The following is a 9,929-nucleotide window of genomic DNA, read 5'->3' on the forward strand; positions in this document are numbered from 1 at the left end:
CCTATCTGAAATGTATGAAAAGCTCTAGGCATAAATTATTAAAATGACTGGGGAGAAAATCCCTTCACATGTTGCTAAGTTATGAATAAACAGGTGGATAAATGAAAATACTTTGGACTGAAAGAATCAACGTTTTTTTTTTCTTGCTGCTTTTGTAATATTGACTTCTGAATGTTTATTTAATTATCCTCATCGTTAACTGCTTACTTGTGTATTTTGAATTTGCACCTTTACATTTCTGGCATTTTGTACATTTGGTTTTTGCACCTTACTGATATTCTTTATTATTGATATTGGGATTATTTGCACTCTTTCCTACATTGTACTGCAACTGATGCACAACAATTTCCCTCTGGATAAATAAAGTTGTATCTTATATTAACAACACAAAGTTTAGCTGACACTTGGACACACAGGGAATTAAACTGCATGCTATAGTAGACTTAAATTCTCTGCCGATCGCAACATTATAAAGAATCAATGAGGAAAGGAGGTCAGGGGTCAGGGAAAGGACTTATGAGCCGAGGAAACCAGGTATAGAGTTACTCGTCTCATATTTCATACTTTTACTTTCAAGCCATGAACCATTGTGTAAGTGTTAGTTTCAGAGTTTTTAAAATGACACACATCTCCAGTTCAGAATTAAATGTACCATTTACTCTCTCTCTCTCTCTATTAAGGCTGCAGCGTGGTTTCACTTTCAACACCCACAAAGATGACAGTTGGCAGGAAGCACAGTTCAACCAATATGGGTTTTTGATATTTCTGAGCTGACATTTTTAACAGGCAATATACTGTCACCTAGTGTCTCTGAACTTGACCTTTCTTCACAGGAAATGCTTTAAAATAGTATCTACTGTAGATTGTTTGGGGACACAAAAACAAAGAACTAAACTAAAACTAAAATAATTTTGCAGCTCGTTATGTGTCAACCAAAACCTCTCCATTGAAAATGAAACTGGCATACATAAATGTCTTTAATTTAACCATAACATTTTTAAACCACATATCTGGATTAACATCAGCAGGATGGCAATGTTTGCAAAAGTGCCAGAGATACATCCAAATAAAAAAGTGTGTAAATTGTTATTTAGAGGTCTAATCTTATCTAACAGCTACAATTTCACAAAGTATTCATACCCATAACCCATTCATACATCTTGATGCTGAGGATTCTTGTTTTCAAAAAGTGAAGAAAATGTAGCACATTTCAGGTTCCCAAGTTAAGGAAGACAAAATACTGTCTGGTTTTCAATTTCCAGCCTGAACCTACATCATATTTGTAAAGGTTTAATGATAGATTTGAGCTTCAGAGGTTAAAATGCCTGGTTTTCCAGTCCAAAAAAATTGCATTACATTTACAAATTCGGACTGAACAAAAAGCCATAAATTGTGTCACAGATGTGTTAATGTTGCTACTGGTGACAGATATACAGTAATTTGATGACTGCATATAGATGATTTCATGCCTCTTTCGAGTAGTTTACATACTAGAAGAAGCTGGAAATATCCCTAATTGTAGATAAAGAAGACATGTCTCTAAAGTAAAGCAAAACCTGACAATTTGTGTTCAAAATAAAAGCTCTTTTTGACATCCAGTGCATCATTCTGTGACCCTCTAAGGGCTCACGGCCCAGGACTCTGACCTCCGTGAGTGGAGCTGTTAGGGTTATCGCCACCATCCCCGCCAATACCACCGCCGCCACTGCTGCTGCCAGCCTGGGTGACTTTGATAATCTGCAGTCGGATCAGCTCGATCTTGGAGCGGCTATCCTGCAGCATCTGCTGAGCTGTGGACAACATCTGATCCTGGATAACGACATCACATTAAGAGAAAACAAGCCCCACTTCATCACCATGCTTTTTCTCCTGACAGGTCAGCTGTGACAGGGAAGCACTGAACTGATTGAATACAGCCAAGATTCATTATAACAAGTGGCAATGAGGGAATCACACAACTGCACGCACAACTCATTTCCATATTGGGCAAAAACAAATGCCAAAGAAAAGGCGGGATAAGTGAGAACAACATGTTCACATCAGGTGAAAACAGTATGACTTTGCACTTTACTAACCTTAGGGTGATGCACTCGCTCCTTGCTGAATAAGGACTAATTTGTCATCATCCTCTGTGGAGGTGTAGGGGAGGACTTATCAGGTTGCGCCTCTCCACCTTCGCTATCCTTGAAACACAAGTCCCCTGATGTTATGGTGCGCTCACACACACTCTGACTGAGGGCTCTTCTGATGCAGCTCCTACATCTTGAAACCTGGATCACACAGCCTGTCCTCCTGTTTGTTTTTGCCTCCGTGCAGCCTCCACTGCAACATCCCCTTCCCACTGCATCCTCATCCTCCTCTGCTCTGTAACCAAATCCCTCTCTCTCTCTCTCTCTCTCTCTCTCTCTCTGTCTCTCTTTTAGGGGGTTTCTTTCTGCAGGGGGACGGCAGAGTTCCTCTCCAGTGCCAGCACTGCTGCTGCTATTCTGACAGTGCTGATCGCCTGCTCTGGGCTCGGCATTGGCTGCTGCATGACCACATGTTCCTGTGCTGTCACCAACCAAAAGACAAACAAAGAGCTGCTGCTGCTCTCTTTGGGACAAGGCATAGACCAGCTTACATGCAGTGTTTAGAGGTGTGTGAGAGACATTAATAACCTGATTATAGTCAACATAAATCCAGGGGGGTGGGGAATGATGGAGCAGCTGCTGTTGTTGTACTGAACATGATGCTGGACATATTGCTATAGGCTTACTGACAGCACTGTGGATGTTTACAAGCCCTGCATGTACACTTCATGTCTGCAGCATACATGACAGATCTGTGGTTGTTGTTGTCCTCTTCTCAGCTGTCTGTTGCCCAGACAAATGATAATGAAGATTGGTGGGCTCATTGATTGAAAGCCATTGCTATACGAGTTACATGTAGGCTAGACATGAGCTGACACCAGTGGTGGAAGAACTATTAATGTCTTTTACTTATGTAAATTTAGCAAAACAAAAAAGAAAAAAATTTCACAAGTAAAAGCCCTGCATTCAAAATCTTAAGTAAAAGTACAAAACTATTAGCAAACACAATAAAGGCTAATTAAGGTAGGCATAATAAAAATACATTTTATTAATGATCTAAATCTTCAAAGTAACTAAAGTTGCAACATAGCCTAAATGTAGTTGAGTAAAAAGAACAATATTGGCCTACAGAATGTAACGTTAGTGGAGTAGCCCAAAAGTATAAAGTAGCATAAAATAAAAATACTCATATCCAGTACAAATACCTCAACACTGTAATTAATACTGTACTTGGGCAAATGTAGTCCGTTACATTCCACCACTAAAGGACACTTAAATAAACTCATTCCTCACCGTACACTTGTCGTGACGCGCTTATACACGTCCGCAAGCTTATATGTTTACCTCATAAAAAAAGGCAGATTTAGCGCTATATTACACATGGCTTTGTTTATATGCAGAATGACGCAAAATATTGGACAAAATGGCCTGTTTATTCGTCCTTTTCGTATCTAAAAAGATCAATTAGCCCGGGACAACCTGTGACTAACGGGCTTATTTGCACTGACCACCAGAATGAGGTTCCTCCTGCCTCCACTGATATTCAGCATCTTTTTTAAAGTGCGCAAGTGCGAGTCGGTCCAACTAAAGGTTTGGCCTGGCCTAAATAAACGTGGGATTTTGGGCTGCAATTATTTAAAAATCGCGTATGAGATAAATATAACAAATAATTAGAGGTTTCGTTCATTTTGGATGTAATTTTAAGAGGAGAGAGATGAGTAAATCGGCAAATTGGAGCCGAGTAGTGAGACCTACTTTGAGAGGCGGAGCTCGCCTCTTCTGTATTCGGCGAGGCGCGTTCGTATTGAAAGGAGCGCGTGAGCGGCGGTTGCTGTGACTTCCTCGCTCATCGGCAGCTACATTGTGCGGACAGCAGCACGTTGTTGGCTTCTGCACGCTGAACTTTAATTCTCCTGTTCAAGGAGAAACCAGATTTCAAAGCTACCAGTTGTTTTCTCAGACGTGTGTAAGTTACCCCAGCTTGCGAAAACATGTCGGCCTCGGCGGCAAAAGTGAGTAAAAAGGAGCTGAACTCGAACCATGACGGAGCGGACGAAACCTCCGGTAAGAGGGAATGGCGGCCTCCTGTTCACCGCCATTTTCACTTTCTTCTTCTAACATAATTTGCATTGCCACTGAGGGAAATATTGTTAATAATTACTGTGTGTATTGTTTAGATTTTGTCCCGGGCCCTTCTTTGTGTTGGTGCGTGTGTTCACATTTCGATAACGGGAGCTAGCTCGCCAGCTAACGCATTTATTAGCATGCCGCTGCTCCTCTGCCTGTTGTTCAGCTCAGACCGGTGCTGCTTAGAGGCCATGTTAGCTTTAGCATAATCAGCGTGGCCAGTTGTGTCGTTGGCTACTGACCGAGTGGCCGAATTCCGTGCTGGAGGATCATTGTTTTGTGTGATGTTGTAGAATCACCTCAAATTGACCAATCAATTTGTACACTGCTAGTATGGAGTTTAATAACCGGATAAGTTGGTCGTTTCATTTGTGCATTAGCAGCTAGCCAGCTTGTGTTGTTGTTGTAATGTTACCTAACGCTAGCTGACGACGTTATGTTTGGTTTCTCGTCAAATACATTTAAATCCACCGGCCCTTCAATCAGTTAAACTAGGTAATTATTAAACAGCCGGATACATAACTCCGCCGTGTAAGTAACGGTTTGACAGTGAGGGGGGTCTCTTCTTGCATCTGTCCTACCTCGGTCTCTCACGTTATCGCGGCTCTGTGTGTGCACTCGGATGTCCCACATTTAAACCACGCGGCCTTGTCAGTAGCAGCCGGCAGGAAACTGTGAGTGTCTGAGCCACTAGAGCTGTAGCTATTGGCCGCTCATATTACCTGAACCTCCGGTGGAGCCCGGCTTATAATCTGCCAGATAATCTGGCAACTACCGTTATTTACCGCGAAGTAACGATCAATTATTAGTTTTATACGTTTATTGACTTTTCAGCGTTGTTACCGGTTTATAAAGACAATTGTCATTAAAACACTTTCTTTGCTGTTACAATATGATGCCAATGCTAAATAGACCACAACATTTTAAATGGACTCAAATGTTGCGGTTAGAATAGCAGACAACAACATTTTAAAATGGACTACGAGTTACAAATAGACTCAGATTTAAAATTATTATCTAAGCGAAAGTGATAAACCATTAACCAATATGGAATCTAAAACACTGTCATTTAGAAAATTTATTAAATATTGTAAACATTGAAACTATGGGAATTGACAAAACAACCCTTGCTTTTGACTTCTGCAGTTTTAGAAAGTACAGTAAATTTAATTGCAGGTCTAAACAGCAACTCCCAATCATGGCAAGTTGACTATTAGTTTAAATATGCTTATTTAGCATGCATTAGTTAATACACTTCTATTAATAATGTCAATGTCTTCTGTTTTTTTTTAATAAGTTATAAATTCGGCATATTTTGTAACTGTCTTTTTTTTTCCACAGAGAAAGAGCAGCAAGAAGCTATTGAACACATTGACGAAGTTCAAAACGAAATTGACAGGTAATTTTAAAAAATAAAGTCAAATTATAATTATGGGCTTAGGTTTGTTTTTTTTTCAGTAGTAGACTGAAAAGAGGTGATTAGTACATATTTTAATAAAGACTAAGCAACTAGTGAAATCAGATAATGTAACGTGTGGTTGGCATAAAAACCTGCAGAATCTCAGCTCTCCATGGTGCAGTTTATGAAGTCCCTATGACTAAATAAATATAATTTAACAGCTGAAATAGTTTTTTAATTGGGTGTTTGATTTTTTATTTGATTTTTCTTCAGGTTGAACGAGCAAGCCAGTGAGGAGATCCTCAAAGTAGAACAGAAATACAACAAACTCCGTCAGCCATTCTTTCAGAAGAGGTCAGAACTGATCGCCAAAATCCCCAACTTCTGGGTCACCACGTTTGTCAACCATCCACAAGGTGAGCAATTAAACAAGAGATTTTTATTACGAAAATAATTATGATTTGGACAGTGACTCAAAGTCTGGTGTGTATGATCTGTGTGTCTCCCCCCCCCAACAGTATCTGCCCTACTGGGAGAGGAAGATGAAGAAGCACTTCATTACCTGAGCCGAGTGGAGGTGACAGAGTTTGAAGACATCAAGTCAGGCTACAGAATAGATTTTGTAAGTATTGTGATGATGCGCACATATGCACACACAAAACATGGAGGTTTAAGTTTCTTATGTTCTTACCTTTTTGTCTTCTAGTATTTCGATGAAAATCCGTACTTCGAAAACAAAGTACTTTCCAAAGAGTTCCATTTGAATGAGAGCGGAGACCCATCTTCAAAGTCGACAGAAATTAAATGGAAATCAGGAAAGGTACGTCTAGCTTTTTGAGTTTGATCATCAGCAAAGTAAGCTAGAGGGGTAGTTAAACTTGATGCTTCTCTTTCTACCTGCAACCAGTTAAGTAGCATTCTTCTCCTCATTCAGGGTCTGGTGTGTTTTTTTTTTTTCTTCCCAATTTGCCATTTTAGCAGTTTTATTTATACACACACACACACACACACACACACACACACACACACACACACACACAGCAGCATGTCCTGACCTGCACATTAGAACCTAGAACAGTTAGACATCTTATTTTTCTTGTGTGTTTGTAGGACCTGACCAAGCGCTCCAGCCAGACACAGAACAAGGCCGGAAGGAAGAGGCAACATGAAGAGCCAGAGAGTTTCTTCACTTGGTTCACTGATCATGCTGACGCTGGCGCTGATGAGCTCGGGGAGGTCATCAAGGATGACATCTGGCCAAACCCCCTGCAGTACTACCTGGTATGTTTCCTGGTTAATGTATCCTTAACTGCCAGTTTCCATAATAAGTAGCCATCTTTTAGCTGTATGTTTATTTTAAGTTTCTTTGTGGATGTTCCATGTATGATCAAATCTATTCCCCCCCCTCCTCCTCTTTCGTCTGGTAAAAGACCAACAAAAGTGCTAAAAGTGATTTTATTATTTTTTTATCTCTAGGTTCCTGACATGGATGACGAAGAGGGTGAAGGTGAGGATGATGAAGAGGACGAGGAAGGTCTGGAGGACATAGACGAGGAGGGAGATGAAGATGGAGAGGATGATGAAGAGGACGATGGAGAAGATGGAGAGGTAAAGTTATAGTGAAGTCAAACGGGTGTTGTTAAAGGTAGTTTGTTTTCAACAGTCACTGACTTTCTGATATCTTGTTCTTTTAGGATGATGAGGGAGAAGACGACTAAGAAATAACATCTACCCAGACCCTCAACCTTCTATTCCCTGTTTGGTTTTTCCACTCACGTTCGGGAGCAAAGGTTTTAATTTGTTTTTGTTTTTTTTACTTTTTTATTTTATAAATCTGTGTGCTTCATTTTCCATTCTGAAGCCTCTTCACCTTGTTGGTGCCATGTTATGTTCTCCTTTGACTCATCTAAGGCCAATGGCACTTTGCCCTGAATTGTGAGTAACATCCCCAAAGTCATCTCAAAAATAATAATAAAAGTATAAAAAATAGAATCAGCACGGCATCCTGAGTAGAAATTAAAGACAACACGCACAGAATTCCTCCTGTTAACGGTTGTGATAAATTGACTTAAAGCCATGGTGTAGTGACCCAGCGCTAGTTGACCTCAATTTTCCCTCCATTTTTATTTTATTTTTTTCAGTTGGGGTGTTGATCCCTTGAAAAAAACTGTTATTTTCCCCCCTATGTGCTTAACGAGTACCAGCTCATTCCTTTGACTTGTAATGTTTAGGGGGAGGGCCGGGAGTATGTTGGTTATTGGGGAGAGTGGTTATTTTGACACCATTTCTATGGGACTTTTTTTTTTTTTTATTGTATTGTTTTACAGATATCCATGAGATTTGAAATGACATTTTTAATAAAGAACAAAATGGAAAAAAAAAGCTTGTAAATGTTGGCCCCCACTACTTCATAGGTAAAATAAAAATACCTGTTATCTCATAGAAGTTGCATTTAATCACCTTTTATCTTTTCTGCTGCGGAGAAAAGAAACTGTTTAAAATGAGGTTTAAACTTGCTTTGTTAAAAATAATAAAACTTTACTGTGTTTACATGTGGGTGCATAGAATTTATTTAAAAAATAGAATTGGGTAGCAACAAAGGCACCTAGGTTAATTGTTAAGTGGATCAGCTCGTGAAGGATTTTGGAGTCATTAGCAGGCTCGAGGCAAAGTCTTCTCTTAATAGACGATGGGTGATTAAAGCCAGGAAGGTGTGCTCAGACTCCTCAAATATGGTTTTTGTGACGGTGTCTGGCCAGTCAGTGGGCTGGAAGGCCCAACCTGGAGTGAAAAGGGGGGAAAAAATCAGTTACCTGAAACCCAAATGTTGACTTAAGAGGTTTATAAATGGACACCACGCTATAGGACGTGGATTCAAACGTGGGAAGTCTACATCAGTATAGCTTCAGATAGCCAGCTTAAATATGCGCAACTTTAAGATTTTAACTGATAACTGGCTCCCAAATCAGGATCACAACAAATGATGGCAGAAGTATTAAAGGATTTGTTAGTAAGTGTGTATTCCTAAAGATATAACTTCATATTTTACAAGTTATTGCATGCTCCATAATTACGATTTACCATACTGAGTTACTACGATAAAAGTTAAACATTTCTCTGAAGTTACTTGAGTATGCATTTTTTTTTTTACATATATAATAATTTTACTGTACAGAACTTGCGTTTTTATTTTTTACTTATTTAAGTTGTTACTCGTTCAATAATTAACACAACTTAAAGATTCCTACAGATTATAGCATATGTATCAAATAATTCAATAAGATTATCTCCATAACTTTGGCTTGGTTTTATGAGTTACATTACATAATAGACTATCTTAAATTATCTAAATCATGTGGCGTAAATATAAGTACAATTTTAAGGTGTCTTAGTTTAATTATCACATGATTTACCGACGGTATGAGTATGCGATGACAAAAGTGAGCGAAACGGCCATAACCTTGTAACCTTTTACATAAGGTGTATCTAGGTGGTAAAAGTTGTCTGTCTCAATACATAACTATTTTTAAGTTGCTTTTTGTCGATGCTTACTGCATTTTTGCACCATGACGGGTTCGTACCCACCTAAATGAGTTTTACATCGAGGACAGGTGGCCACCGTCCACGAGAACCCCGGGAACCAGGTGAAGTGTTTATCTGCCGGCCAGTGCTGGGTGACTTCTGCTTTTCTGAACGTAATCACCTCAAACTGGTTTCCATGGGGGTTTTCGAAAAGCTGGATGTTAACCGTTCGGCCCCCTATGAACGTGTCGTTGCGGCTGGAGAGCGCCAGTCGACTGGGAACGAAGTGGATGTCCGCCCCGACCGCCAGCTCATGTCCGCACGCCCTGCACAACAGGATGGCGGCGCTGCTGGTTCCCCCCTCCTTCGCCACGGCAGCACACGCCTCACCGGGCTGGTACGCAGTCGGATAAAACAACAGTACAAAGGAAATATATGGCATTATTAACACATCCAGCTGCTTTATCAACAGCCTCAAGCCCCGCTTGTACACCATTGCTGCTTCCCACGCACATGGAAGGCTAATCGCAAACTAGCTTAGCTTAAACACCTAGCTAGCTGTTTTTAGCTGCGGTGAGCTAACATCGATGGGTGTCGTTTTATTAAATACTAATCGACAGTACATCAGATTAATCACTTAAAAAATGTCAACTCTGAAGCACTAACTTGTAGTGTACAAATACTTTCATATTGTGATTAGTGCACTTAATAAGCGAATAGCTAATAAAGTGAGCGTTAGCTTGTTTTTCGTTTTTAACAAACGGACGGAAGTGCCAAAGAAAGAAACCGGAAATGCATTGATCTCAACCATT

The 9,929-nt window shown here is 40.0% G+C and overlaps 3 protein-coding genes across 3 annotated transcripts in view; 1 reads left to right on the forward strand and 2 right to left on the reverse strand.

Moving 5' to 3' along the window:
- Positions 1–3,003, reverse strand: part of LOC120560679 (serine/threonine-protein kinase N2-like) — a 19,666-nt gene extending 16,663 nt beyond the window's left edge. The window contains exons 1-2 of the mRNA XM_039803433.1: positions 2,076–3,003; positions 1,647–1,809 (exon numbers count right to left, since the gene is read on the reverse strand). Coding sequence (XP_039659367.1) covers positions 1,647–1,803 — 157 coding nt within the window. The 5' untranslated portion in view covers positions 1,804–1,809; positions 2,076–3,003. The remainder of the gene's footprint in view (positions 1–1,646; positions 1,810–2,075) is intronic.
- An 871-nt stretch (positions 3,004–3,874) lies between these two features.
- Positions 3,875–8,035, forward strand: LOC120560630 (protein SET). The gene is made up of 8 exons (XM_039803312.1): positions 3,875–4,133; positions 5,538–5,595; positions 5,869–6,011; positions 6,114–6,217; positions 6,302–6,415; positions 6,706–6,876; positions 7,072–7,203; positions 7,290–8,035. The coding sequence occupies exons 1-8, from the start codon at positions 4,061–4,063 to the stop codon at positions 7,311–7,313; spliced, it is 819 nt and encodes a 272-aa protein (XP_039659246.1). The 5' UTR covers positions 3,875–4,060; the 3' UTR covers positions 7,314–8,035.
- A 106-nt stretch (positions 8,036–8,141) lies between these two features.
- On the reverse strand, positions 8,142–9,747 carry si:ch211-51h9.7 (uncharacterized protein LOC558400 homolog). Its single transcript, XM_039803313.1, has 2 exons — positions 9,181–9,747; positions 8,142–8,376 (listed from the first exon to the last, which is right to left on the reverse strand). Exons 1-2 carry the CDS (start codon positions 9,611–9,613, stop codon positions 8,222–8,224), a joined length of 588 nt encoding a protein of 195 aa, XP_039659247.1. The 5' UTR covers positions 9,614–9,747; the 3' UTR covers positions 8,142–8,221.
- Positions 9,748–9,929: the final 182 nt, after the last annotated feature.

Source organism: Perca fluviatilis, chromosome 6 (assembly GCF_010015445.1).
Source record: "Perca fluviatilis chromosome 6, GENO_Pfluv_1.0, whole genome shotgun sequence".
In the NCBI taxonomy this organism is placed as follows: Eukaryota; Metazoa; Chordata; class Actinopteri; order Perciformes; family Percidae; genus Perca; species Perca fluviatilis.

Bases quoted from the DNA above. Each gene is read 5' to 3' on its own strand.
- LOC120560630 (XM_039803312.1), top strand. From the start codon at position 4,061: ATGTCGGCCTCGGCGGCAAAAGTGAGTAAAAAGGAGCTGAACTCGAAC. The intron at 5,596-5,868 runs GTAATTTTAAAA...ATTTTTCTTCAG, and splicing joins GTTCAAAACGAAATTGACAG to GTTGAACGAGCAAGCCAGTG. The intron at 7,204-7,289 runs GTAAAGTTATAG...TTGTTCTTTTAG, and splicing joins ACGATGGAGAAGATGGAGAG to GATGATGAGGGAGAAGACGA.
- si:ch211-51h9.7 (XM_039803313.1), bottom strand. From the start codon at position 9,613: ATGGTGTACAAGCGGGGCTTGAGGCTGTTGATAAAGCAGCTGGATGTG. The intron at 8,377-9,180 runs GTGGGTACGAAC...TTTTCACTCCAG, and splicing joins TCGATGTAAAACTCATTTAG to GTTGGGCCTTCCAGCCCACT.